The following is a 13,783-nucleotide window of genomic DNA, read 5'->3' as shown; positions in this document are numbered from 1 at the left end:
CAAGGGTATGAATGGCAGGCACAATGTAAGGGGGAGAGAGGTGTCTTGAGCAGTCTTAATTTGAAGAGGTGTCATCCTCATTTTTATCTCTGCCTCTTTCTAAGTGATGCTGTTGCATCTGTGATGGCCTAGGAGTATCAGCAAGGGAAGGTTTATTGCTAGAAGCACAATGACTTTTATTAGACAAAACAGCTTATTCAGAAAGTGTGACCAAACGCTTGTTTACACGTCCATTTAAGACTGCTTTTTCCCCAACCATATTACTAGGTCTAGTAAAAACTACTACTTTCCCCCATAAGCCTTGTCTGTCTTCTGCTAAGGCCTTTTTAAAAGGTGGGGGGTTTTCCTAGCTGCTCTGCCATTGAACCTCCCAGATGTAGAGATGGCAGCATGGTTTGCAGTCTGTTTCTGTCCACCTACCCTGATGGACAGCATTTCTATTTAAAGGCCGTTTGGCTTTTGTGGAGGAGTGGATGATCTTTTTGTTTCTTCTTGCCTGAATGAAACACTTAAATGCATCTTGGCAGGCCATGGATCTCCATAGAGATACCTCACAGTCTTCCAAGCATTGTTCTCAGTCTAGGACATGCACCTTGAGCCACTGTCCCTGGGAAAGGGGACAGGCTGTCTCTGGCTTCTCCACAGGCTTGTGCGGGTAACGGGAGCGCAATGACAGAATGCCCACAGGAAAACAAGGGAGTGGGGGAGATGGTTTTCCTTACATCACTGATTTCTTACAATGATGAAATATAGAAACCTTTTTCCTTTCTGGAAAGGGTAATGAACGTGGGTATATATGGCTGGCAGCAAATTCCGTATTTTGTCAGATATTTTGAAGTGTTTACGATCTGTCATCCTCAAATCCCAGTTCTGCAGGGTTCAGCATTTCTATGATGTTTGATATGAAAGACGTGAAAAATCAACATGGTACTGGACACCTAACCTGTTGTACAACCCTGGTGCTGGTAGTACTTGTCACGTGGTTGATCCCAGATATCAAAGTTGATGCTAATTTTGCCCCGAGAACGGATGCAAGGGATTGACATTTAATTGAGCATTGGCAAATTCCAGCCGCTCTGTTATTTTGTAGCTTCTGGCATTTTTAAATTGCAGTTTCCTTGCCACACTACAAAGAAGGCAAACCAGCTTCTGTGCAGTCTTTGGAGACCGCATGTTACTTTGAGACACTTCCACACTAAAAGCAGCCTTGTCTGACACATTTCATTAGGGAAAGTCATTGCATCAGCCTAGCTTTTGAACAGTTGTTCAAGGTAAGAGGCTACAGCTTGTTTTCAGGATCCGGGAGAGAGCCTGCTATGAATCTGGTAGGTGTTTGTGTTGGGGTTTTTTTTGACCTTTCTTCAAAAGTGGATGCCTTATTTGTATACAAAATAGTTGAAGGGTGTTGGAGTTGAGCATATTATTTTATGTATAATCAAAAAAGCTTTTGGAAACCTTTCTTTCTCATGGTTTAAAGTTCTGTAGCAACTTATTTGTTTAATAATAAGTGGTGCATGCAGGTGAGCAAAACGTGGCCTCTGGTTGTGGCAGCAAGAGCTTCCAGTTCACGCTGATGCGGTTCAGTTTTGGTGTGTCGCAGTTTCATGCTTTCATTTAGGCATCAGACAGGACAACGTGCCAGTTTTCGTGAGCGGAGTGGCACCCCAAGCAAGTGAAAGTTGACTGTGCTCTTTGCTCAGTTCAGCCTGAAGTCTAGGACACTTTCAAGAGATTAGAGCTTTGTGGGTGAGGTTATTTAAAATCAAGATACATTTAATATTCTCTCTCTCTGGATCAGAGTGTGCAGATGCGCATCCTGGTGGTGGGAGCCAGTTGGTACAAATTTCCTTGAAGCTGCAGAGTAGTTGGTTTCACAACTGAAACATTTGGAAATCCAGTACTGGAGAAAATGAAGTCCTGCCATTTTTGTATGGATACCTTCAGAGCTGTAAGAGAGGGAGCCTGAAAACTGCCTGCCTTCTCCTCACTGCCAGACCAGTGGAGAGGTGTCACCACTTCTTTCTTTAAACAAAGCAGTTACCCCCCTGTCTGCATCTTGAGTGCTAGTGCATTAAAGAAAACAAATTTGTTGACTTACACCTCTGACATGTCAAATTTGCAAAACAAAAGTACCCTGGATAGAATTACAGGCAAAGTGTGACTATGGGAAGGCAGCAGAGCAGCTAATAGAGGGGCATTTCTTTTCCTGTTGCTTTTGTAGACTCCTAATTGTTGCAGAATGCCACTGTAGTGAGCGTTTGTTTAGAAAGCTGTGACAAAATGATTGCATGAAGAATTTGCTAGCTCATGTGCAGGGCAGCAGCCCGGCTGGCTGGGGAAGGCCGTGGAGAGTGGCTGACGTGCTTGGCCTGGGACTGCTGCACATTAAGCATCTGCCTGCCCAGATAGCAGGCTGGTCGTCGGCATAGCGTCCCTCGTCTGTGTGACAGGGCTGTCAGCTCAGGGATCGAAACTGTGCATTTTCAGTGTTGAAACCATGATTTGAGGCTGGTCAGCTGTTCCAAGAGAAAGGCCAGCTTCCTGGCCTTCTGCTAACAGGTAGTCATTGGGCACGCTGTTTTCTGGTGACTGGTGATTCAGACTGAACTGCATTTCAGTCCTCCCACCACTGTGGTTGGTTTTCAGCCCTTTCCAGAGTGGTGGGGCTGAGCAGCCTGCCGGCTCCCTGCTGGGAAAGGCAGGCTCCGGTGAGAGAAGCAGGATGGGACAGAAATAACGCTGTTAAAATGGAACTGGGTGACTTCTGCTAGCGCTGTTCTGCTCCTGAATATCTAACTGGGTTAAAAAATGGATGATCCCAAAATTTGAGGCTCTTCTGAACCTCCTGAGAGAGATATTATGCAAGAAGCTGCAACACCTCTTTGATAATTAACACGGTATTTGCAAAGCTGACATATTGCTGTTCCTTTCAGGGAAGACTTTTAAGTAGGTTCATTGAAAGTAATTTTTTTCTATACCCTCACTTTCCTGACGTGAGCTGATTGGAGAGATTGTGAAGATGCTGTTGATTAAAATGATAAGAAATGGATCATTGTGTCTTGCCACTCAACCTGTATTTTCCACTCTTGAAGGTCATGGAGGCAGAACAGACCAAAACGAGAAGTGAGTTGGTTCACAAGGAGACTGCAGCCAAATACAATGCTGCCATGGGAAGGATGAAACAGCTGGAGAAGAAGCTGAAAAGAGCCATCAATAAATCAAAGTAGGTTTTATGCTTGGAGATGAGTTCAGTGGTGAAGTCTGTTTGTAGGAGAGACCAATTCTGTGGGGTTTTTCAAACTTGTGAAAGCACGTTGCCCTTTGTGCCTCTCCCTTTGGGCTCCTACCTGCACATGACAGCCTCACAGCACAATTGGTACTGGAGTATTTGTCTTTGCATTTGTTGTCCTCCTAAGTGTCTTTTAAAGCACCTGACTCGACAGACTGGTGAACTAAATGGGATAAGAAACCTTTTCTGGGCATATTCTTAGTCTTGTTTGAATGCATTGAACCCTTTGGTGGCACGTGACTTGAGACACAGGCTCATGGGATTCACATAGATGCTGCCTACAGAGCTGCAGAGTTCTGTGCGTGGATGCTTTGCAGCTGAGGATTGTTTGCAGTTTAGTTCTTGTTTTTAGTTAGGAGAGCAACAAAGCAAGTGCCAGAAGCCTGAAAGGTGTGAGACTGCATCAGAGTAGCGTGCTGTACATCAGACTTGTTTACTTCCTAATGCTGCCATGGCAAAGCTGTGCGAGAGCTGTTCTTGGGGAAGGCAACGCGCTTCAGAGAGCATAGCTAAGCAGCAAGCGTCATTAATAAATGTGCCTGCATTTGATATGCAGTTTTGCTTTGTTGCAGAGAAATGAAACTGCTTTTTGCTCAGGGCCTGTTTAAAATTTTGGCCCTGTTTACAACCAATTCTTAATCCTCTTTATGTTTCACAGTCGTTTTATTTATATTTCCAGACTGTAGCTTGTCTAAACAATCTGCTTGCTGTATTTAGCTTTTAATCCTTCTGTCTAAAAATGACTTTTTGGTGAAATCAGTCAACTAAAAATCTATTTTGATTGGTGTTTGCTCAATTCAAGAAAGGATTAGCACTGTTTAAGGAAGATTCAAGCATGTTTGCTAAAACAGCGTAGCAGCGTGGCTTCGTAGCATGAGCTGCATGCTGTTTGTCTAGCACTGCACAGGGACTGTGAAAAACATCATCAGATCACTAAATGACAGATTCCTCTGGATAAGAGCAATATCTGAGAAATAGTTTGGCTGCTAGGAGTTGCTTCCTTACAATAACATTTAAAATAAAGACCCTGATAAGTTGTCAGTGAGGTCCTACATAGCTTTTTATAACAATGATGGCGCTGAGCCTGATGTCCCAGCTGCCTCTTGCGTGATTTGTCTTCTCAGTCTTCATTTCCTTGCTGAAACTACCCTCGTGGGAGTGTTTGTCTTGGGTCATTCTCCTCAGGACAAGCTGGTTTTCACTTGTGTGTGGAGGAATCCCAACATAATCCTTTTTGTCTGACTGCAGGGCTGACGGCAGCATAAACCACCTAGGTAGGGTGTTTTGGAGATCCTTTAATAAGGGGTGTACAGAAATACCACTTCTAACCTAGTATTAAAGTGGAAGATGCCTGAGGGTACAAACGGGCTTATTGTGGATGTATTTGAACTCATACTACATAGGAATGTTGGAAAGGTCAGTTGTCTCTCAGCATTGCAATTTTCATGTCAAGGAAAATTGAAACTGAGCTGAAAACATTAGTGATGTCAAGTGGCTACAGAAAACCGGGAAATGAGGCTGCTGAATTTGTGGCTGCTTGTATTGTAGGCTGTCCCTGGCTACTAGCTGCTTTTCAGGAAGGATTTAACACCAGCAAACTCCTCGGCCCTTCTCCCTGGGTGGTGCGGGAGGGTTGGCTGTAACGCTTGGGCCTTTCAAGCCCCTGTTGCCCATCCTCTCTCTTCATAAACTCATGCTGAATGAGTTGCTCTTTCCCATGTGAAAGATGATGTGCAATTGCTTCTCACTTCAGTCTGGATTAATGATGCTTAAAGCATTACTATTTGAAACTAAGACTGGGACAGCCTGGAGGAAAGTCATTTAGATGTTTTGTCCTGTGAAGTTGATGAGTGGATGATTATTGGATTGTTTTGTTTTGGTTTTGCTTTTAACTTTGTTTCTGGGTGCTTACTTGCTTGTAAGCTATAAATGTGCCTACGGCTGCATGTTCTTAACAGTCACCAGATCTTCTGGCTCAGTGCCTCCGAGCTGGAGGATAATGAACTCGCCTGTGTTAGCTGGTTTTTGGAAGTCACTTTCTGCTCCGGTGACTTGGGCAAAGTGCCTTTCGCTCTTCCTGTCATCTACTTAAAAAGCACTTTGCTTGACTGTGCAGTATCATGGACTTAGACAACTGATGATGTAGGACACCGATTGCATCAGCGAACGATTCGCCAGCCCTGCTGTGTCATGGGCCAGGTTTCAATAGTTACAGGGTCGTGGATGTAAGAGAATGAAGAGACCTGAGGAGATGCGAGTCCCTTCCCTGCCAGTGCATTGCTTTCTGCTGGCATCAGATGCCTGGCTGTGTGTTAATGATGAGTGAGGAAGAGTGTTTACGTTTGAGCTCCTACACATCAGGCTGTTGGTATCCTTTTCCTGGCTTAGGTGGCATCTTTGTTACCCATAAACATGCCTGGTCATACCTGCATGTGTCTGTATTTGTGTATACACACACACATACATGCATATATATATATGTATAATATTTTTTCACACCACACAAATGCACACTTGCTTGTTTGCTGATAGAAAGGGGACTTTTCCCCCAGGCTTGTGGAAGCTGATGGGAGGTTAGGATTCAAGCCTGGTTGTTCACTCCCAGTTGACACCAGGGTAGGAAGGAGAGAATCAGGTCATTTGAGGTGAGTGGGTTTCACTGTTTTCCCTGCACGTGTTTCCCTGCAACACCTTTTTGTCAGTGTCTCTGCCCTCCCATTGCTTTGGGGTACAGCTGCAGGAGTCCTTTAGCTGTTGGATCCAAACTCCCAACTGTGATGTTTTACCATGCCTGGCAGATCGATCTGTGTAGGCTTTGGCAGGGTTATGTCCCAGTGAGGGAAGGCAGAGGTGCAGTTTGACTGGATCACCATTGCTGGAAACATCACAGCCTTGGCTGTGCGGTCCTTGTGACAGTAGTGGGCGGTTGATTAAAAAGAGAGAAGCTGTGAAATAACCAAGTCTCAGGGAAATGCAACTCAGCTATTTTGTGTATGGCTGTGCAGCGAATTCAGTCCTTCAAAGCATATAGGATCAGAAAGCCACAGTTTTACACTCCTGAGTTCAGTAGCTGCAGTAGGGCTTAGAGCTCAGAAGAGGCTTGCTGTCATGGTAGAAATATGATGAGGGTAGTTAACATTCTATTTCATATAAAACCATATCTGATTGTTTCTCTCTCCCATGCTTTCCAGGAGAGCTTCTGAGAGATGAGGAGGGTAGTGAGCCCTGCTAAAAAATCAGGGCTTTTTTTGCTGTCCAGTGTTACATCAGATGATATTGGCTTGTGGGCTTTAAAACTTCAAAGCTGGAATGTGGGTTCTTAGGCTTTGTACTGCACCTCTTGTGCCCCTGTCCTCCTGCAGCCTTATAAGCAAGTTTTGTTGTCTCTAGCGGGAAACAGCCTGGGTGTGACGCTGTCCTCCATGTCCTGGCAAACTGTTGGAGAGCCGTGCAGCCAGAGAGAAGCACCTGGTGGGCCACTGGTGGGAAGTGCTGTGCCCTTGCATGTGGTGCTCTGACCTTCCTTCATCCCTTCTCCTTCACTGAAAAATCTAAGAACTGCCCTTCCAGCCCCACATCTGAACATGGGGGGGTCTAGGGTTCACCTTCTGTGGGGAATTTACATGTGTTGTGGGCTCAAAAATTAGATGGAATCCCATGCCTGCAGCTGGAAATTGCATTTAAATATCTTGCAGAATCTAGGCCTGAGGGAATTATGCTGTCAACTCCAAAAACTGGACTTTTGCTATTTGTATTTAGGTCAAAAGACCCATGAGAAATAGATATATTAGAGGGGAAAAGAGAGACATTGAGAGCACATGTAGGTATTCTGTCATCTAGATAGCAGTCTCTGGGGATTACAGTGAAACACAAAATAGCAATGTTAATGCTACAAAGAGAGCAACTCCCACTCCAGTGCTCTGCATTCAGTCCCAGTGATTGTAAACAATTGTTCTTTCTTTTTCCACAGGCCTTATTTTGAACTGAAGGCGAAGTACTATGTCCTACTAGAGGTACGTACGTAATTCAGATCCATCTGAAACTCTTTACTGCTTACGGTAAATCCTGAAATTACATCTAAAGTGCTCTGACAACGGTGTTGTGTTTCTGTACAAAACGAATTCAAGACAAAACCTCTTGTGCTAAGCACATTTTAAAGATAAATGATTAAGAGAGGCTTTGCTTCCTTATGTGAAATAAGAGTGTTCGAACCCTGCTGCTTACTGCCAGAACCAAACAAATATGGTTTGACCGTCGTTACTTCTTGTAGTTTGAAGTCTCTGGGGGTTTTGTGGTTGTCCCCCGTCGCCCCCCCAAATGTTTTGTGTCAGACTATTTCACTGTGCTTGGGGTGCTCTTTGCCATTCACTGGTTGGGTCAATTAACAGAACAAGTAACCTGCTTGTTGTACTCAAACATCACGCAGATGTGAATTTCCAATTTTGGGTTTGGCAGAAGTGGGATTTGGTGTTTGGCTGGATAGGCTGCCAGGGCTTTTTTAGCACTTCTGCACTCTGTGTGGTGCAATGATGTCTAGCCGGTGGTTGGGCACAGCACACGCCTTGCAGGGCACAGTGGGTGGGCCCCGGGGTGGGCATGGCAGTTGTGCATGGGGTGGCAATCCCTGCTATTACAGCCCTTAGTCTTGGAGCTGCCAGGGGTGGGAGAGCAAAGTCACACTAAAAATTCAAATGCAAGAATCGCTCTCTTTCTCTTCGAGTGACTTGCTGCATATGGCCCTCAAAAACTGGGAGCCTGGCTCCTCTGAGTTGAAGGGTAGTGGCTGGTGCTGTAGGTGTGTGGGATGGAGCATGTTGCTTTGCACTGTTGGCCATGGGTGCGGGAAGGCTCCAGCGGCATGCTAGGTCAGAGGAGCCTAGCTAGAAGAAGATTCCCGTTCCTTGCCTGCGACACAAGGTATGTCCCACACCTTTTTTGTAAGCCCTGTCCTGGGCTGCCTGAGATGCAACAGCTCTTTGTAAGCCTCGGAGACTCTGGCGTGCACCTTTTCCTTGCCAGGATCCAGGCTTGGGCTGCCCTCTGCTCCTCTGTCTCGCCTGCCTGCGAAGCTGCGGTCAGCAGCTGCTGCTGCATGGACCCGAACCCTCGCCTGTCCTGGGCTGGGTGCCAGCCCAATAATCCCTCTGGCTAGAGGCTTCTTTTGAGAAATCCCCTTTTCTCTGTGGGCAAAGGCCCACTGCCTGGGGGCCCGTTGCTCCTCCGTGACAGCTGCTCAGTGCCCTCCCGAAGCAGGGTGATTGTGAAAAATAGAATACAAAAGATGGCACAGATTGTTTTTAACGTACAATATAAACCAGAGTTGAGACAGCTCCAGATACACAAGCAGTGTTTTCCCTTTGGGAGACAGGGTGTACAACACCTTTGCCCTTGCTGTAGAGTGCGGTTTGTGCCTGGGGACATGGAAACTGCTGTATTACAGCTGTCAGGGTTTGAGGCTTGCTGCTTCCTGCTCTGCGGATTTAGCGACCAAGAAGTGATGGGTTTGGTGCTCAGAGGAGAGAGAGGCTTAGCCCCTTTAGGGACAACCCACAGCCACGCTATGCCCTGCAGGTAGGGGCTGCCAGCAAACCCTTAGGGGTGGTTGTGGGATAAGCAGCGACATACTGTTGAGAGCTGCATTCATGTTAATGAGAGATCCTGCATGTTAACGGGGGGACCCCAGCTCCATGCTTAGTCAGGGGCCATTACCACACTCCAGAGGCAGTCCCGACTCCCGTGGTTTGCCTTGCTGCTGTCTCCTTCACAAGTGCCACTGCTTGTGCTGGGGTGCTCTTGAATGACCTACGAGGAACGGCTGAGGGAGCTGGGGTTGTTTAGCCTGGAGAGGAGGAGGCTCAGAGGTGACCTTATTGCAGTCTACAACTACCTGAAGGGAGGTTGTAGTGAAGTGGGAGTCGGCCTCTTCTCCCAGGCAACTAGCGATGGGACAAGAGGACACAGCCTCAAGCTTCACTAGGGGAGGTTCAGGTTGGACATTAGGAAGAATTTCTTCTCAGAAAGGGTCATTAGACATTGGAACGGGCTGCCCAGGGAGGTGGTAGAGTCACCATCTCTGTGTTTAAGAAAAGACTGGACATGGCACTTAGTGCCATGGTCTAGTTGACAGGGTGGTGTCAGGGCAATGGTTGGACTCGATGATCCCACAGGTCTCTTCCAACCTGACTGACTGAATTACGAACTCTCCCATCACCTAGATACCAGCCCTGGTTTATGCTTGCTTGCCTGTACAGAGCCAAGCCACGTGGACACGTAATGGAGAACTGCATACTGTGCGTCATTTGTAACGAAAGCACATCTAATACCTGTCTTCCTTGTTAGCAACTGAAGAAGACAGTGGATGACCTGCAGGCAAAACTGGCTCTGGCAAAGGGAGAGTATAAGACTGCCTTGAAAAACCTGGAGATGATCTCTGATGAGATTCACGAGAAGAGACGGTCCGCTGCCATGGGGCCCCGAGGATGTGGCGTGGGTGCTGAAGGGAGCAATACTTCTGTGGAAGACCTTTCAGCAAGTAAACCGGAGTCGGACACCATCTCCAGTGAGTACGGAGCGCTCCCGTGCCTGTGAATATCCCATGGGCATCGTAAGAAACGCTGAGATGATGATTGCTCTGTGTATTCTTCAGTTTGAAATTTGCTGGCTGTTGTGGGACTGTGGCTAACTGGTTACGCTTCTCATTATTACAGGAGTTGATTGTATTCCTTAATAGCCAGTTTTCAAGGGGAAAGGATATGAGTTGAAGTGCATCAGCTGTTCCCTTAGCATCACTGTTGGTTTTTTTTACAGTGCTGTATGAAAGGAATAAAATTAATGCACTTCAAAGCATGCTTCTAATTTTGAAGCCCGTGATGCTGCTGTCGGTGACTTGCCTGGGGTGGTTGCAGGCTGTTGCAGATCATTGAGCCAGGTTGCTGAGGCAGCAGTGCTGTTTGGAAACAGACCTTTTGCATCTAGCGCTTGTCTTGTAGCACTGGGCCTGTGGCAGAGGGACTAAACTTGCAGCTACAGTGGTACAGAAAAGCATGGCACTTGCACAGAAGGGGCGTAAGGATAAGCTGCTTTGGCAAAAGATCGTGCAGGGCAATATGTGATTTCAGCAGGGCATGTGCTGCAAACAAGGGAAGCGAAGAAGCAGCAATATGCTGATGCAGTGTACTGAGAGGCTCTGTCTGAGAGACATTTCTCTTGGGTGGCAGCAGCACCCACTGAGCTCCAAGCCTAGGTAACCTCTGCTTTCTGGTGGCATTCAGGGACCCTGGGTTGCAATCGCTGGAACGGTCTATTGTATTGTGAGTTTGCTTTTGTCCTGGCTCTGGTTGAAAGTGGATAGGTGGACATTGCATGTGGCCTACTTTTTCCTCCCTCCTGGACACTTTCTCCCTTTCTTGATGCAAAAAGTCTTTTTTTGCTGCCCAGTCCCACAAATCCCAGTTCAATTTGTATTTCAGCTCCATTTCTGCAGGGAAAAGTCTAGGTCAGGGTTGCAGGAGTTCATAATTACACAACCCCAGTGCCCAAAGGCTGAACGTGCAGTTCCCTCATAGATGCTGGTGTGTACCGGCACTGAGGCGTTGCAGGTCTGTGGTATGGCCTGTCTGCACTGTGGGAGCTGGGAGGCAGCCCTGGGCTGGCCTCCATCCTCGGCAGTGGCAGGAGTTTTCAGCATGATGTGCTGGAGCCTCTCCGTCAGTACTGTGCAGCTGGGACCTGAGTTGCCCCAGCAAGCGAGTGTGGTGTCTGGGCCAGCTGATGCAATGGGGTTTCGGTATGGCTGCATATCTTCTGCCACCCTGAAGTCCCGAGGTTGAGCCTTTCCAAGTTAGGCAGGGATTGCCTCTTTGGACACCCACAAGTCCCCTCTGCTTGCGCAGAAGGCCTCCCAAGAGTCTTAGATATAACTGAGTTGAATGTTTTCTTGTGCTGAAGGAGCTCAGGGGCCTGGTACATAGGGGCAGAAAGAGCCAGGAAAGTTAATTTGTAGCAACCAGTTGCTGGCCCTCTTGATCGCTGCTGAGGCTGCAAGCAAACACTGGGAGCACAGGCTCATCCCTCTTTGAATTGCACAGTCCGACGCGGGTGGAAGGACTACTCCAGGTTGCATCTAGTGCCAACGCAGACCTGGGTTACGACAGGGCAGGACTAGCAGCCCGCCAGACATAATGACCAAAATAGCCTGACAAGTTAAGCGCTCATGCATTGTAATGTGGGGGGGTTTCCACTAAAACCTTTTTATATCTTGATTTCTGTCTGCTGGAGCTGAATAAAACACCTCATCATCAGCAAGAGTTTCTCGGCCCTAGCAGATGCTCCTGCGTGTTACAGTAAGTTTAGATGGTGATAAGTAAGCTACAGTTTAAGTTGTGCTTATTGTGGACTGACTGGTGTCAGTGTTTCTTGCAAAGCAGAGCAGTCCTGTAACTGGAAACATCTTTTTTTCCCAATCTTTTTTTTTGTTTCACCCCCTGCCAGGTTATCTGTATTGCTCACCATATATTGATAAAACATAGCATGTGAGAAGAAAGGCCACTCTGCAGTCTTGGATTTGACATCGTTAAAAACAAAACAACAAAACCCAAACCACAACAAACTGTCTCTGAGCACAAAGTGCCCTGGAGGGGGCTCAAGAAGGTGGATAATGCTGTTATCCATTTTATGTTTGAAGCCTTTTAGGTCAGTTGTGCAATGTATAAGTACAGTTCTGCAATCTGCAAATACAGCAGAAAGAGGCTGAACATCTCTGCAACAACCACAGCGGCAGCTGCCGCCGTTGGCACCCTTCGTGTCCGAGTGGTGCACGCGAGCCCCAGGCTGCCGGGGTAACAGAAGAACTACTTTGAAACCTCTCCTTTGAGCTGTTTCGTTAATGCTGCTGCTTTGCTCCTGCTGCTCTTCCAAGGCGGTTCTGAGCCTCTAACAATGGCAGGAATCGCAAGGAGGTGTAATTGAAGATAACCTCAGGTCACTGTGAATGTCTTGTTGTTCGCAAGACTTCTTCAGACCAGCGGGATTCCAGCACACGCTTTTGTTGTGTAGAGGCTGATGCATTTAAAAAACCTTCTGATCCCAGGGGTCCGACTTGTGTGCAAAAGTCTTTGGTTCATAAGTCCCCATCCCGCAATGAGCCAGGACTGAAAAATGTTGAATTTTAGCAAAGTCTACACCCCTGTGTTGCACAAAATGGAACCTTCTTTAATGGATTCCTCCTCTTGTTGCTAACAAAGAGCCTGCAGCTTAATCTAGCCAGACAGTTGGGAGTTGGTTTGCTTTAATTAGAATTCAGATCTGAGCAAACATGAGCAGGGAAAATGATACATGTGGGTGGGGCTTTTTTTAATTTCGTGTTGCTTGGTGATCCTCATCCAAAAAGAGATCTTGGGAGTTCATGCTGGATTTTAACTGCAAAAGTGGGAAGATAAGGTGGAAGCAATCTGCCTCTGGAGCTGTGTCTTTCTAATTAGTGCCTTAAATAACCAGGAGTCTGCACTGGGATGAAGATGGTGCTGGCTGAGGCGTGCACAGCGGACTAGGCCCTGGCCTAAGTTATGTACCAAAGACCACAAGTGGACAAGGTCAGCTGGGCAGGAGGCAGCAAGGACAGTAAAAATCCAAGAGTATCTTGGCACGAGGAGCAGTAGCTCTCTATGTGTAGAACTGGTCTGGCATGGCATGGCTGGCAGGTGTGCTGTTCTACAGACATGAAATGCCAGATTAAGGCTTTGCAAAGGCGGGGAGGGTACGAAAGAGGCAGCCCATGGGTTAGCAGTACACGCATGTACAGGAGATGCCAACCTGAGAAACTGTCATTGCCCGGGAAGGTGCAGGAGGTGGGTAGGTTTGCTAACCGGAATATTCTTTGAATGTTGCAGTGGCTTCGGAAGTGTTTGAGGATGACAACGGCAGCAGCTTTGTATCCGAAGATTCAGAAACTCAGTCGGTGTCCAGCTTCAGCTCTGGTCCTACGAGTCCCTGTGAGGTGCCCACTCAGTTTCCTCCTGCAACGCGACCTGGAAGCCTGGATCTGTCCAGCCCTTTGTCCCTCTCTGAGTTCGGGATGATCTTCCCTGTCCTCGGCCCCCGGAGCGAATGCAGCGGGGCGTCCTCCCCTGAGTGCGAAGCTGAAAGAGGTACGCATAGCTGGGTACACCCTGGGCCAATGCTTTTCAGCTTTGTAAGGGGGGCAGGAAAACCTTCTCAGCTCCCCTAGGCGTATTGCCAGCTCACTGAGCTCTGACCTGCTGGCTGCTTCCTTGGCGAAGGCAGTTCTTGAAGGCCCTGTGTCCCACAGTTAACAATGACATCTAAAATGTTGTAATTATTTTTCTCCTGGTGGGGAAGGTTCCCCAGTTCTCTCAGTGGAGGGGTTTGAGGTTTCTCACAAGTGATTGGTGGGATTCTAGATGATCTTTAAGGTCCCTTCCAACCCAAACCATTCTATGATTCTGATGGTATGCTTATTTTAAGAACATCTGAGTT

At 47.2% G+C, this 13,783-nt stretch overlaps 1 protein-coding gene across 1 annotated transcript in view; it reads left to right on the top strand.

Moving 5' to 3' along the window:
* Positions 1-13,783, top strand: part of SH3BP5 (SH3 domain binding protein 5) — a 54,049-nt gene that overhangs the window by 38,444 nt on the left and 1,822 nt on the right. Inside the window, exons 5-8 of the mRNA XM_068404723.1 lie at positions 3,093-3,223; positions 7,260-7,302; positions 9,629-9,848; positions 13,177-13,434. Of these exons, the coding sequence (XP_068260824.1) occupies positions 3,093-3,223; positions 7,260-7,302; positions 9,629-9,848; positions 13,177-13,434 (652 nt within the window). The remainder of the gene's footprint in view (positions 1-3,092; positions 3,224-7,259; positions 7,303-9,628; positions 9,849-13,176; positions 13,435-13,783) is intronic.

The sequence above is a fragment of the Nyctibius grandis genome, chromosome 7 (assembly GCF_013368605.1).
Source record: "Nyctibius grandis isolate bNycGra1 chromosome 7, bNycGra1.pri, whole genome shotgun sequence".
Taxonomy (NCBI): Eukaryota; Metazoa; Chordata; class Aves; order Nyctibiiformes; family Nyctibiidae; genus Nyctibius; species Nyctibius grandis.
Note: the sequence above shows the minus strand (reverse complement) of the source record. Positions and strands in the feature narration are given on the sequence as shown.